We start from the raw sequence: 15,593 nt of genomic DNA, 5'->3' as shown, positions 1-15,593 counted from the left end.
TCAATGCTACTCTGCCATAAATCACATTTCCTATATGAACAACTATCTCTACTCTGTTTTGTTTCATTGGTCTAAATGTCTAACGCTGCTTCAATACAATGTCTTAATTACTACAATTTAATGATAAGTCTTTGTATCTGTCAAAGCAAGTCCGCCCGACTCCACCTCTTATTCCTCCTGAAGACTGTTTGGCTGTTCTTAAACTTGTGCATTGTCAAGTTCTAAGAAACACATGACAGAAAGGGCTCAGAGAATGGCCACTCTGAGCTTCCCACCTCTGCTGTCACAGAGCAGATCCATAATTAACAGATTGAACAGGATTCTGGTTAAGCTTTCTTTTGAAGAAAGGAGTTCCTCAAAAAATAAGTTGGTAAACACCATCTCAACCCAGTCATTTCTTCCTACATCCTTTAGAGCTGAGGAAACTGAGGTTCAGGGCAGTTAAACAACTTGCTCAATCAAAAATCCACAATAAGCTAGTGGCAATGCTAGCATTTAAACCTAGGTATGATTCCAAACCCCATATTCTGGCTACTATACCATGAACAAAACTGAAACAGAAGTCTAAATGTACTACTAGCAAATAGTGAGAAATAAAAGTAGGGAACAAGAATTTTTTAAAAATTAAAAATAATTATTTAATACTCTTACATAAAAATAGAGGCATGTAGCAGGGAGTGAATGGGAAACATCTTAAGAGAAGGAGAACAGGCTAAGATAATATACAAATAAGCCCTTCATTGTCAGCTAACAGTACACTATTTCTATGGTCCTGTTAGCTCTCAAATTATACATATCTCAGTGGTGTATTTTAATAAAAGACATTAAACAAGATTTCCCATTTGTGTTAATATGAAGAATGAAACCAAGAACTAAGGTTTTTAAAAGCCTATACAAAGCTGAAATGTAAAGCATTTGAAACCTAACAAATTTACCTGCATCAAATACTGTGTGCCTTCTCTCAAGTCATCTGCATGAACTGGAGCATAAAAAGCTTTCATTTTGTTTTTAATAAGCCATCGCTGATATTTGGCTTGATCGATGGACATCTCTTTCATGGCTTGTCTTCGAGGGCCCTTTACATAAAAATATTTATAGTATATTTAATTGAATGGTAATCTATTTCACATTTACAAAAACCATCCTATTATACTGGCTTGAAATGATGTAGTAGGAGGGGGGAGAAATATAATAATAGTATTTCATCTCTGTCTCAGTGAATTCTTCCTAATCCTTAAAATTATAAAAAGATAGGGTCACAGGTATGATTAAGTCACAGGGTGCTAGTAGAAGGAGGAAGAGGATGAAACACAGATTTAAAAATAAATAAAAAGTTTAGATATTAAGCAAATGAGAAAAATTAGAAAGTATTAAAAATGGAGAAGAGATTGTGCCAAGCAAAGTAAAAACCTTCTATTTTTTAACTGAAAGTTTCCCAGCTTGTTTTTGTTTGTCCCAAATGTCTGACTTATCAGTTCTCAATAATTTAAAAATATCACTGATATAAAAAGCGAGTTAAATAATATAAACACATTTTTTCTTTATACCGCTGTTAAAATCATAAAAGAAAGGGAATGAGCTTTGTTAACTTGTGATCCTATTTTGATCCTTACAAGCAACAAATAAAACGTGTTGTTATACACAAATGTATACAGCAAAAATCTAAAAATAAGCTTAAGAGCATAGCATAAACATGATTAAGAAAAGGGAAAATAAATTTCTCTTTCCTAGTAGGAAAATTGCCCCATTTTTCCCATTTTTAAAATGCCCCATTTTTTCCATTTTTAATTTCTGGTGCTCAAGGCCCTGACTTGAATTGATCAGCTTGGAGACTAACTGGAAAATTCCACAGATCCCAAGTAAGATCAGTGTCTCATTGTATAATTCCACCACCTTCCACTCTCACACAACCTTGACTTTGCTACTATATAAATGAAAAAGCATCTCCATTGGAGGTCAGGACATGGGGACTAGCACACACATTTCTAGCACCAAAACAAGGTGCACAATACAGCTTAGGAGAAAAGCTAATTGGACAAATCAATAACCAAACTTATGCAGAACACTGTCCACTGACTAGCCTCAATAGTCAAGATGCTAAAAAGAGAAAATCATTTTTCGTTAGTAAAAGATGAAGGTTTACTACTATTTTTAATAATCTTCTTAATCTCAATTTTCAAAAAAAATGGACAATTAAAAGTGCTTGAGTTTGGAAATTCAGCATTAACTCTGCTCTTCTGACATACCAGAGATATTACTTCCCACTCTAGATATTTACCACACTTTGCCCACCTCCTCCAAACCTTACTTCTTTTCTGCTAAGTAAATGCTCCCAGTGTTCTAGGACTTAGGAAAAATATCAATAAGGAAAACAAAGTACTGAATTTCATTTAGGCCCCTTCATTATCAAGAAGCCATTTTTCTTGGCCAAACTATTCTATCTAAAGGGGCAACATAGTTTGCTCAAGTCTACTAATAATAAGAAAAACAAAGACAGTTCAACAACAATTAAGAGAAAAAAATATTCTGAGGAAAAGAATTCTTAACATTCAAAAATATCCCAATAGATTGAGCTGATCAGATTATTTCAGATCTAGTAAGCCCCCAAGTTACAAATTAAATTCCAGAGTGAAAAATGTTTTAATATAGGGCAAAAACTGAACACTTACCATGTGTACATGACCACAGATCATCAAACCAACATTTTTTGTGAAATCATGAACAAGATGAAGTAAAGCTGGGCGTGAGTTTGGAGCACCTGTCATAACAAGACACTGTGGCCTATTTAAGATTAAAAAGCAAATCAAAATTAGGGAAGCATGGGTTTTTTAAAACAAGTACATGATTCTAAGTACTTGTTAAAAGAATAAAGAATAAAGAATTACACTAGAATGTTCTTTCTGCAATTGTCCCCAAGACACAGGCCATAGGATTCTCATAGAAGAAAATGACTTTTAACCAAGCTTTCTTTATACATGAGAAATGCAAAAACAAAGTCTAGTTGGAATGAATATGATGTCAAATGTCCTTCTAAAATAACAGGTAATATTATAAATCAAGACTGTGATATGTATTGTAGAGAGAAACCACCATGTTGGTTTAAAAATACGAAATGGCTTCTAGTCTTCTAAAGGTGGTATTTCAGTTCTTTCAGAAAACTTACAAAACGTCCCGAGAGCATGGCCTTGACTTCTGTGTACAAAACAGGTCACTTTACTTCTTAGTTTGATCATATCATAATTACTTCTACTTTGTGATATCAGCCTCTTTTAATCTAGTTTAACATTAATGACTTTTCACATGAGTAAAACCACCTATGGTGAAGAAAAGGATTCCACTTAAAGTAAAAGTTTTAATGCTAGATTACAATGGTAGAATCCAAAATTGAATTCAATTGCCTATACAAACACAGGACAGCAGCACGACTTTCATATAATCTTTACTGGAGATTTTTGCTAACAAGAAGTGGAAATACATCTTGTTTTGTGAAAAAATATCCAGGTATCTTTAGTAAATCTAAACAGGTTAGCAAAATTTCTTTAAAATGAGAATTTAGATAATAAAAACAAACTTTAACAGAAAACAAATAGGATACTAAAAATTCTGACTTAAACATTGCATTAACTGTTAGGGTAGCTCCTAATACTACTCATTAAATAAGCATGCAAACCTGAACAAAGACTAAAAAAGAATACTAAATTCTTCAGAATTTTAGTAAACTAGCAGAAAACCTAATTCTGTCTGGAAGTGGTACTTTAGGGCAACTAACTCCTATGACTAGGATTGTCCTTAGTATCCAGTCTACCCTCCTGAACTTTAGCAGGTTATGTGGCTCCCCAGCTAGAGATTATATTTCTGAGATTTTCGAATAGCTAAGAGTGCTCTATAACTAATTTACAGCCTATGAGAGATTTCTATTCCCAGGTCATGCACTTTAAAAGGGAAGCTGCCTGTCCTCCATACTTTCTTTCCCTTTCCTATAAGCTAGAGCATGGATGTGGTGATGTCTTCAACCACATGGATGAGAGTACCACTCAGGAATGGCCGACTGATGAGACAAATGGAATGCTGGGCCTGAATGACCAAGTGGAACACATCTGCCCACCTGCCATGAACCATAAATCTGGTCTATCACATGAGATAGATAAACTTCTATCTTGTTTGAGCCACTGTATTTTTCAGACTTTCTCCTATAGTAGCTTTACCTATACCCAAACTAATACAACCCATTACTGTGGGAAATTAACTTGTATTCCTTGTCTTTATTAAACAGTAAACATATCATCAAGGTATAATTAGGCACAGTTTAGGTACAGAACAAAATATACTAGGGATGACTTTTGGTAAAAAATAGAGTGAATATTTGCCTTGATTTTTACTCCTTCCTCAAAAATCTCCATGATGGAATTTCTTTTTTTTAAAAGCATCATACCACAAAAATAAGGAGAATAGGAGGAGACACAATAGTATCAAAATACTGAAAGCTTGAAAGCAGATGGAAGAATGGTAAAGGATTTGGCAGATCAGGAAAGAGTGAAATCCTAAAAGAACATAAGGGAAAGGTGTGAAGCTACCTGATTTTATACCTAGAAATCCCAAATTGCCTAGGAGTCAGTGGCAGAAGATGATTCTGGAAGTGGCAGGGATGGTGTGTTAAAGGAGCTAAACTAAGAAGGAATGGTTGAAAGTTTACATAAGCAGCAACTAGATATACTAAATCATTTCTACTACTATGATGGGCAAATGTCCCTGTTCTTCTCCAACCATGTTAGGCTGGGGCATATTCACCAGAGGGTCTCTAGTCTGGGAGACATCAGCAATAGCTGAGGGCAGAAGCAAGCTACTATAAACAGAAGAATTAGGAGAGCATTTCTATCATGAACTGCAAGACCTCCAGTATCCAGCCCATTTGGCTCTCAGAATTTTGGTAGCCAGGACTTTACCTATGAGTAGACATGATTAGGGGATTCTTTTCTAGAAAATTTAATCAGATCAAACAGAAAACCTTTAAGATAACTTACAATTTCTCAAAGAACAAGCATAGATTAATATGCATTAAGGGCTTCTATCATAGGGCTTCTATCATTGGGCTTCTATCGAGATCACAGATACATGAGAAAAGGCTAAATAAAATAAACCAAATTAAAGAAGCAAACAAGGGTGGGAAAGAAACTTTAAGGAAATACAACTATGCACAGTGAAGAAAATAAAATCCTTTAGCATACAAAATCTTGTTGAAGGTTGAAATAGTGACAAATAGAAAGTTAAAAAAGAAAAGAAAGATAATTTTTAACTCCAGGGAAACAAAAAAGCTGTGCAAGAAAGGAAAAGCAATCAAAAATTACTACATGGCTCAGCTGTGAATCATGTTTAAAAAGTCATGAAAAATGTAAATACGAAATACTGATCTAATCAAAATTACAACATAAAAATATGCTGGGAGGGTGGAGTAAAGGTAAGGGTGCATGTATGTGGTAAGGGGTGGATGGATGAAAGACATCAATAGATAACACCTAACATTAAAAATCAAAAAGTACAGCAAGACAAGAAAATTGTTTGGGAATATAAAGGTAAATACAAAAGGAATCATTTGAGAGTTGAAAGTGGTTGCTGGAGAGTTGTAAGTGGTAGCCAAGGCAATGGGAGAAACATAGGGGTGGGGCAATTACTGATTTTTTTATGACAAACTTTGTAACACTATTTTCTCCTCTTTAAACTATATACATGTAACTCATAAAAATTAAAAAGCCACTCTGGGATAAAATGCGTTTTTTCATTATTATAATAAGCCAAAGCAAAATTTTTTATTGATGGCAAATTAACTTTGACTCTTGCTCATACCCTCAGCTCTGGAATACACCTTTTTACATAAAGGAATGATTGCTATTTTCTGTTATACTTGGCTTCAAACATCCAAAATGTGCTGAAACTAATGTTTTCCTTCCAGGGCTCTCATTCCTTTTTCTTTTCCCCATTTATTTCTATCCCTGAATTTATATAGGTAAGTAATATTTGGGAATTTAGAGAAGTACATATCAACAGTGCTTCACTAATTAAATTTCATCAATTATTAGAAGTATATTAGGCTAAGGAATAGCTTTTAAATTGATGACTGGTAAAATAAACCATTATAAAGACGAAATATACACAAGTCATTTATTGAGAAAAAGATAATACTCTTTACTCATAATTTAATTCAAAACTAATTTAAGGCACTGATTCTTCATCACTGTAACTGGTTTCCAGTCAATTACTGATGAGAAAGAAGCAACTAACATGAAACACTTAATGTCTTAGTAGACAAAATAAGTTATGTCAAAAATCAGTATGAATGTCATACTTAGCATTACAGAGTAATTATATAACTTCAATACCCAAGAAGGGAAAAAAACTGTTCACTTTATGGTACCTACCATTTAAAAGTCTTCAACTGTAAGACTTCCAAAACTTTCATATTGTTTTTCTAAGATAAATGATAATCACTTCTTTGTAAAATTTTGATAGTTAAGAAACCTCAACTTTATTTTTGAATAATTAAATTGATCAAGTTCAACCAACATAAAAAGCACATTCTATGCTTTTAAAGAACATTTAATGAAATATCAGCATATGAAAATGTTACTGGACAGTAAGTGAAGAACTGCTTGCCAGCTAAGAGAAAATGTTACCATTCTATGCTATTGCTTACCTAAAGTTTTTCACATGGTCTTCCACTCCAGAAAGACGAATTGAATGCTGTAGTGCATTCAGGTAAGTCAGGGCTTGTGTGGAGGATCCCCAGTTCACATCTGTAGAAAGATTGTGTTCATACAGTTTAACACTAATTGTAACAACCCACCAATAACCAACTTGAGATATACAGAAAAATGAAATAATACTTTCATATTTAAAAAGTCAAATTCTAAGTTAAAATATTGTACCTGAACTTTCAATAGTCAGTCTATTACATTAAGTGCTATGTTAATTTTAATTATAATTGCATTTAAAGAAAAAGCACAATTTAGAAAAGACAGAGATGATAAGGCTACAGACATGCTATGCATAACATTCAAAAGTCTTTCACAAAAAAGAAAACATTTCTTTACTATTTTTTTATAAATAGCCAATGGTCTAAAGGGAAAGAGGCAGATCTCCAATTGTTAGGAAGTACTAATTGCAGTACTTAACTGTTTGGATTATTTGGGCAAATTTTCTTTCTTATTAAACAAACAACTTGGATACTAAATGGTGATTTTAGACAAATGTTACTTTAGAGATTTACTAGGCATGTTACAGAAATAATTGCTTTTAAAAGTGGCTAAAATAATAGCTTCTTTGTCTATTCCATTGAAGAGCTACCACTCTAATCCCAAACCTCATCATCTCATATCCGGATTACAAACTGTATCCTCACTGTTTAAAACTAATACTTTGCAAACACTTTTGTAATCTATTCTCTAATGAGCCAAAACTTTTCAAGCATTTCTCCTCAGATCTTCCTTCTGTGTAAAATTATGCACTAGTGTGGTAGATTCAGTTATGTCCCCCACAAAGTCCTGTTCAAGTCTCTCATCCTGTAGGTGTTGATTCAGTTGTAAATAGGATCTTTAAAGATCCTATTTAGAGGAGGCCAAATTGAATCAAGGTGGGCCTTAACCCAATATGCCTGAAATCCTTATAAGGAGAGGAGATCTAGACAAAGCTCTGAGAGGACATCTGAGCAGAAGGAGTAGAATCCACAGGAGAAGACCAAAGGAGACAAACCACCATGTGATGGAGACAGAAACTGACTGCCAGCAAGTTGCACCAGAAAGCTATAGACTCAGAAGAAGCAGGGCCTAACAATACTTTGATTTTGGACTTCTAGTCTCTAAAACTGTGAAACAGTAAGTTCCTGTTGTTTGAGCAAACCAGTGTGCGGCATTTGTTATAGCAGCCCTGGCAAACTAGAACAAGTGGTTACAATATTGAAAACCAAAGCAATCCTAATATATACCCTCCTAACAGCCTCTGCTTATGTGGAAATACCCAATATTTAAAAATATGACACATACTAGGTAATCTTTAAGTATTTCCTAGTTAAAATAAGTTTGTACAATTTTCCCTGCTAAACAGAAAGCTAGTAGGCAGATACTATGTCTTCTAGTATGTGAATTCCATGGTACATGCAACAATTCTAAGACCACAGTAGGTAATATATAGGCTTAGTAGGTGTGCCAGTTTGAATGTATTGTGTCCCCCAAACGTCATTATCTTTGATGTAATCTTGTGTGGGCAGACGTTATCAGTTTTGATTAGATTTCTTTGAGTGTTTCTTCGGAGATGCGCCCCACCCAGCTGTGGGTGATGACTCTGGATATTTCCATGGAGGTGTGGCCCCACCTATTTAGGGTGGGCCTTGATTAGTGGAGCCATATAAATGAGCTGACACAAACAGAAGGAACTCAGTGCAGCTGTGAGTGATGTTTTGAACAGGAGCTACAGCCAAGAGGGACACTTTGAAGAAAGCACAGGAGCTGCAGATGAGAGACAGTTTGAAGATGGCCATTGAAAGCAGACTCTTGCTCTGGAGAAGCTAAGAGAGGACAAATACCCCAAGTGCAACTAAGAGTGACATTTTTGAGGAACTGCAGCCTAGAGAAGAACATCCTGGGAGAAAGCCATTTTGAAACCAGAACTTTGGAGCAGACGCCAGCCACGTGCCTTTCCAGCTAACAGAGGTTTTCCTGACACCACTGGCCATCCTCCAGTGAAGGAACCTGATTGCTGATGTGTTACCTTGGACACTTTATGGCCTTAAGACTGTAACTGTGTAACCAAATAAACCCCCTTTTATAAAAGCCAATCCATCTCTGGTGTTTTGCATTCTGGCAGCATTAGCAAACTAGAACAGCAGGCTAACAGCAAATATAGTAGTGGAAATCTGAATCCTTTCAAAGAATAATTTAAAAATATTTTAAATGCAACAGAATGTTAATTATATGAATTTATTTTTCTACAAATAGCATTAGCTAAATTTAATTTATGAATAAGAATGAATTCCATAGGAATGAAAAGTCACGAAGTAACTGTTTCACTAAAACTACATGCATTTGGAAATAAAGCATTTTATGTTTTTATATGATGAATAAATGTGCCTTCAAACATACAAAAGATAATGCTTAAATATTAAAAGTAACAAAGAACATCTAAACATTTTCTAGCTGGATATACTAAATAGAAAAAAGCTACTACTGACCTGGTTTTTTGTAGGTAACGTAAATATACAGCCCAAGGACTATAACATATGTCAGCAATGCTGCCCACCAGTTAATGACAAACATCACTATGCAACAAAGAATTGCTCCTGTAAGTGATATCCACATGTTGTAGTATTTGAATGCAGGACGCCATCCTATCAACAACAAGGAAATAGATAAATAAAAGTCAATCTGATAACTCATCTGCTTTATACAATGGTACATATGCATGCACAAAATACCTTTCCTTGTTGCTGCCACACTGAGAGGGCTTTGAGCATTAAGCATAAGGTTAGTATATAACAGTAATGTTAAAGACCATTACTGATCACAATTGAATTTTAAGACTCTTGATGGCCATGAAGAGGGAACATCTATTTATTTCCCCATTACTCTATCTTACTAGATAAACTCTCTACAAAAAAGTGTAAATCAACCAATACTAGTGAACATTGAACACCAGCAAAGGTTTAAAAAAAAAAAAAAGTTTCAAATGAAGTCCTTAGTAGAGTGGCTTTATTTTTTGGTTTTAGCATAAAACACATCCATATTCCAATGAATACACAAAAACGGTTCACAAAAAAAGTTCATGAAAATAGCAAAAAATTCATCTATGTGCTACACAAACTAAGAGTTGACTATAGTAACATACACCTCATCATTTGGTCAGGTATTTTCTAATTATGTCCACTCTAAAAAATCAAGTTTTTAAGTTTTCATAAGAGGAAATTAGTATTCATATGCTTCTTACAATAATTTAAGTTTTATAAAAAGACTCATCCTTTGTAGCTCCATAGTCAGAAATATTTTTAAATTATCACTTCAATAAAACTTATATTTTTAAAGTAAAAATTGAAGCCCAAAAGTTTTTGTGTCTGAAGTTTCCATATTTTTATTTTTCCTGTTCTGAGAGACTTTTAGATCCTTAGAAGGAATAGTGCTTTTGTTCCTTCATTTCCTTCCCTGATTTCCACATGTTGCCATGGTTTATAACAAAAGACTCACATACTTTTTTAGTTGACAGAGAAACCTTATATTAGAACTCATTTTGTACAAACATTTCTGGAAAGGTTAACTACATCATAATATTCTTAGGACTCAATTGAATAAAAATCGACTAAATGAAGTAAAAAAATTCTTCCACAATGTTAGTTAGAATTGGAGATTAATGCTATCTTAAATGCTTTGAAGGCAAGAGATAGACCATGACCAATAAACTTCATGATAAAGAGACCTTTAAAACATAAAGGCATTCAAAGGCTGAGCCCTCAAACTGGGGCTTTCCCTTATAAGGCTTCTTGATGTGAAGGAGAGGCTCAGCCTACTTATAATTGTGCCTAAGAGTTCCCCCCCAGAGAGCCTCTTTGATGCTTAGATGTGGCCCCCTCTCTCTCAAAGCCCACTCAGCAGGTGAACTCACTATCCTCCCCGCTACTTGGGACATTACTCCCAGGGGTGTGAATCACCCTGGCAACGCGGGAAATGACTCCTGGTGATGAGCCTGGACCCAGCATTGTGAGATTGAGAAAATCTTATTGACCATCTTTTTTTTGTTTGTTTGTTTATAAACCACTGGGGAAGAGAGATGAATCAAAATAAGGTTCCAAGGGCTGAGAGATTTCAAATGGAGTCGAGAGGTCACTCTGAAGGGCATTCTTATGTGCTATGTAGATAATCTTCAGTTTTTAGTGTGTTGGAATGGCTAGAAGGAAATACCTGAAGCTGTTGAAGTACAACCTTGATTCTTGAAGACGACTGTATAACTGTGTAGCTTGCACAATGTGACTGTGTGATTGTGAAAACATGAGTGGAAAGATGGGAACAAAAATTAGATGAAGAATAGGATGAGATGGAGGGGATGGAAAGTTTTGGGTGTTCTTTTCTGCTTTTATTTTTATTTTGGAGTAAGGAAAAGGTTCAAATATTGATTCTGGTGGAACATACAACCATATGATGGTGCTGTGAATAACAGCATACTGTGGATGACTGTAGGGTGTGTGAATATATCTCAATAAAACTTCACTAAAAAAGGTAAATGAATAATGGGGGGAGAAAGGGAATGGGATGTTTTGGATGTTTTTTTCATTCTAATTTTTATTTTATTTTTTGGAGTAATGAAAATGTTCAGATATTGATTGTGGTGATGACTGCACAACTAATATGATGATACTGTCAACAACTGTACGCTTTGGATGATTGTGTGTTATGTGAATATATCTCAATAAAATTGCATTTAAAGAAAAACATAAAGACATTGCGTACCTTTATGCAAATGTACCTTTGATTAAACAGTAAAGGCAGTCTAAGCATTAATGAGCTAATTCCACACATACCATCTTTTCAAATTCATTCAAGTTCTTTTTTCTCTGAAATCAGAGACATTAACACATTTTAAAACTTTTTTAAAAATGTAAAATCACCTGGAGATTTTGCAAGTGATGCATGGAATACCGAAAAATTGATCAATGCATAAGATGCAAGGAAGAAGTTAGAGATAATTGGAGCAATAACATTGAGTTCAGCTGCAAAACAAATGTGAGGTCAATTTAGTGACATATTAGACATATTTCAACTTTCAAAAATTTTAAAATTATGAAATATTTCAAACCTTTTAGAAATAGCATAATGAATACCCCTATATTCACCATCCAGATTTAATATTTACATTTTGCCATATATGTTTCATATACTTTATTTTCCAGAAATCAAATCTTACATATACAGTTGAAATTCCCTTTATACCTATTTTGAAGTTGGTGTATTCTTTTTAGCCATGCCATATAGTTTTACTACTTATATATAATCCATAGGCATTATATGGTGTTATTTTGGATGTTTTAAAAGTTATATAAACAACACACTATATGTATCATTATGCAATTGGATTTTATGCACTTATTTCATTCAAAATTCATCCATATTGATACACAAAAACCATAGTCATTTATTTTTTTACTGCTGAATATTATTCAACCATTTCACTCTTCTACTGATAATTGGTTCCATCTCTCACTATTATAATTAATGACACTAGAAACATTATTTGCATATGGCTCTTTAGGCATATATGTAAGAGTTTCCCCAGGGTACATACCTAGAGATAGAACTAGGTATCATGGTATCATGGGAAACTTCACTAGATATTGCCAAATTTTTCTCCAAGAGTAGCTATACCAAATACATATCTATCAACATTACATGAGTGCTTGTTTCCACACTGTCACATGACACTTGATTGTATTACCAGATTTTTAATATGGACTAATCTGAGGGGTTAGACAGTATTCTTTAAAACATAAAAGTCCAATGTCTTCTCTGGCAATGGAAAGTACATTAGCTCTCTTATGATCAAAGACAAAAACGCCAAGAAAAAGATCAGGAGAGGGGTTTTGTTTATGAGGGACAAAGGAATCCTTTCACTTATCCTATTATCATATTTTTTTAGGGACAAGAACATAGGCGTTCCCTTTAGTCCTAATGGGGACTTAGAGATGGTAATAATTTTAGCAAACAGGTATTGAGCGCTATTTGCAGTTCTGTATAAATATTCTTTCATGTGAACAGAAAGAAACTTAGTATATTAGGCAAAGTAACATTTGTTTATAATTTAATAATTCATTGTTTACAGCTAATACTATAAATGCACCAAATCTGCATTAGCACACCATTTATACAACTAACCAATTAAGATGAATCCAAGTGCAATTAAAAATGTTAAGATGTATCCACGAAGAGGTTCATTATTCTTCCCATAACCTTTAGCAAACATCTGGAAAGCTGGGTAGATGTTGTCTTTACATAGAGCCTAATGAAGAAATATAAACATTAAAAGGAAATACATCAGAATTAGACATACAAATTTGCTACAGTTACAAAAGGTCAATCAGAAATCCAAGTTTCTAATTCCTGTCTGTCCCACCCCCCACACCATCTCACATTGCTTCACCTACATATTGTAAAGAGGATTCAAATATTTCAAGCATCAGAAGGGTGGTTGGTTTAAAATACCACTAAAGTTTTTACATGTCCACCCCCAACCCATGCTGAAATTCTTTTATATATGAAGAAGGAATAAGACAAGCAGGCTTATAAACAAGAGAAATCTGGAAGCTTGAGAAGTAAGATACAGGTGTAACCTGCTTTAAGAAAAATCCCAGCACAAACTGTGGACTTAAAGCAGATAAAAATTCTAATTATAAGACATCACTGAACAGTTTTGAAAAAATAAATTCTACTCCTTTACTACACTCATTAGCTACAACTACAGCATTAAGAACAAGGATGTGGAATCAACATTTCTCTTGATTTAGATATTAAAAGTATTTCCTGTTCACTATTAACTGCTTGTTTCAAGTTTATTAACAGAAAATATCTGTCTTATTCATCACTGTACTCTTAGTAGCTAACACAATGTGTGGCACATATTAGGCATTCAAATATTTGTAAAATAAAACATGTAGGTTGGCATGAAGCTAACTATTTGGGACAAGATACCTTACTTCTTCTGAGTTTTGGTCTTGAAATGTACTTCTAAATCTTGGTAAGACATCTTGTAAATCTAGTAACAAACTATGTCAAAAATAGCAAAAAATCCATCAGCAGTCCTCCAAAGGCAACTCAAAGAACGCACCCTGATGGGGTCAATGCACAACTGTTTATATAAATATTCACATTCTTAGATATAAAATTAAACTCTACCAGTCGTATGTGTGCATGTATATTTTATACATATATATGGGGTAAATAAACAACTTGAAAATAGTAACAATCCCAAATAAAAAAACATTATCTTAATTCCCCTCTTTAATAAAGCTTGCAATGTTAAAATATTTACCTGAAATATTTTGGGAGCACTCACAAGGGATGCTAATGCAGAAGAAAGAGTGGCTGAAAAGATACCTGCAGAAATCAATGGTGCAAATCCTGACACCATGCTCATTACCTTAAAAGTGACAAAAAATGGAAAAATAAGTTTTACAAACAATTCAAAAAAGAACACAACACTATATAGTCACCTCATTATTATGCTAATGAAAGAAACAAATATTGGGGATAATTTGATAATGACAATAACAATAATAATGGTATGTGTATCAGGTTTATATTTACCCCTCACCTTAAAAAAACTTTTTATTTTGTAAAAGTTCAAACACACACAACGGCAGAGAGAATAGTATAATGAACCATCATGTATCCCTCACCCAACTTCAATAATGATTAATTCATGGCCAATCCCTGGATTATTTTTCAATCAAATTCCACATATTATTTCATACATAAATATTTCAGTATGCATCTATAAAGATAAGGACTTTTTAAAAACACAATTAAAATGTCACTGTTACAGCTTAAAAACAGCTTATAAAAACTTAATAATTCCTTAATGGTCCCAAATATCCAGTCAGCATCCAAATTCCCCAAATTGTCCCTCTTTTCTTGCTCTTTAATAGTTTGTTCAAATCAGTATCCAAACAAAAATTACACATCATATTTGGTTGATGTGTCTCTTAGTCTTTTTTGATCCAAAGTTTCACCCTTTATTTTCATTTTATTTAATATAATTTTTAACCAGGTCATTTCTCCTGTAGAGACACCCCCATCTCTGGATTTTGCCGACTGCATCTAACTGTGGTGTTTAACCCTGTACTCTAGTCAATAGGTAGTTAGATCTACACAGTTAATCAAGTTATTGGCAAGTTATTTGTAAGAATATGTCCTAGGTGGTGTGATATGCTTCCATCATGAGACACCTAATGTCTGTATTTGTTTCTGGAAAGGAAGTTTAGTAGAATGGTTATTGTGGTTACGTTTTTTTAAAAAAATAGCCTTTATCTTTTAGATCAAAATTTGGAAATATTTAAAGCTGAAAGGATATGATATAAAGTCTAGGATTTGACTCTAAATATTCTGAGATGTGGGGAACCAAAACTGGCCATGTACTGTGAACAGGCAAAGCTGGGCCATGTGTACATTCAGTTCATTATATTACTGTCTCTACTTTTGTATATGTTCGAACATTTCCTTAAGAAGGTTTTCTTTTTTTTTAAGGATTGATCATTTTGGTCTTGAGAAGACAATGAGATAAATCCATCCAGAGGAACACTTGCAAAATAACTTGCCTGGACATTTTAAGAAATGCCAATGTCATAAAAGATCAAAACAGGCCAGGGTACTCTTCTAGATTAAAGGATTTTAAAACGACATGACAACTAAGTGCCATGTGTAATCTTTGATTGGCTCTTAAGTCCACGGAAATAGCTATAAAGGACATTACTGTGTCAAGTGGGGGAGATTTGAATAAAGATTATATATTTAGACATCAATATTTTATCAATGCTAAATTTCTTGGGTGTGATAATTGTACTGTGGCTGTGA

General features: G+C 33.9%; 1 protein-coding gene across 3 annotated transcripts in view; it reads right to left on the bottom strand.

Moving 5' to 3' along the window:
* SLC12A2 (solute carrier family 12 member 2) overlaps window positions 1-15,593 on the bottom strand; it is a 122,359-nt gene that overhangs the window by 29,947 nt on the left and 76,819 nt on the right. For all 3 annotated transcript variants that reach the window (XM_037802299.1, XM_037802300.1, XM_037802301.1), the window contains exons 11-17: window positions 14,053-14,160; window positions 12,900-13,023; window positions 11,639-11,740; window positions 9,218-9,373; window positions 6,689-6,788; window positions 2,670-2,781; window positions 936-1,076 (exon numbers count right to left, since the gene is read on the bottom strand). In XM_037802299.1, the coding sequence (XP_037658227.1) occupies window positions 936-1,076; window positions 2,670-2,781; window positions 6,689-6,788; window positions 9,218-9,373; window positions 11,639-11,740; window positions 12,900-13,023; window positions 14,053-14,160 (843 nt within the window). The remainder of the gene's footprint in view (window positions 1-935; window positions 1,077-2,669; window positions 2,782-6,688; window positions 6,789-9,217; window positions 9,374-11,638; window positions 11,741-12,899; window positions 13,024-14,052; window positions 14,161-15,593) is intronic.

Source organism: Choloepus didactylus, chromosome 13 (assembly GCF_015220235.1).
Source record: "Choloepus didactylus isolate mChoDid1 chromosome 13, mChoDid1.pri, whole genome shotgun sequence".
Taxonomy (NCBI): domain Eukaryota; kingdom Metazoa; phylum Chordata; class Mammalia; order Pilosa; family Megalonychidae; genus Choloepus; species Choloepus didactylus.
This window is presented reverse-complemented; position numbering and strand designations above follow the sequence as displayed.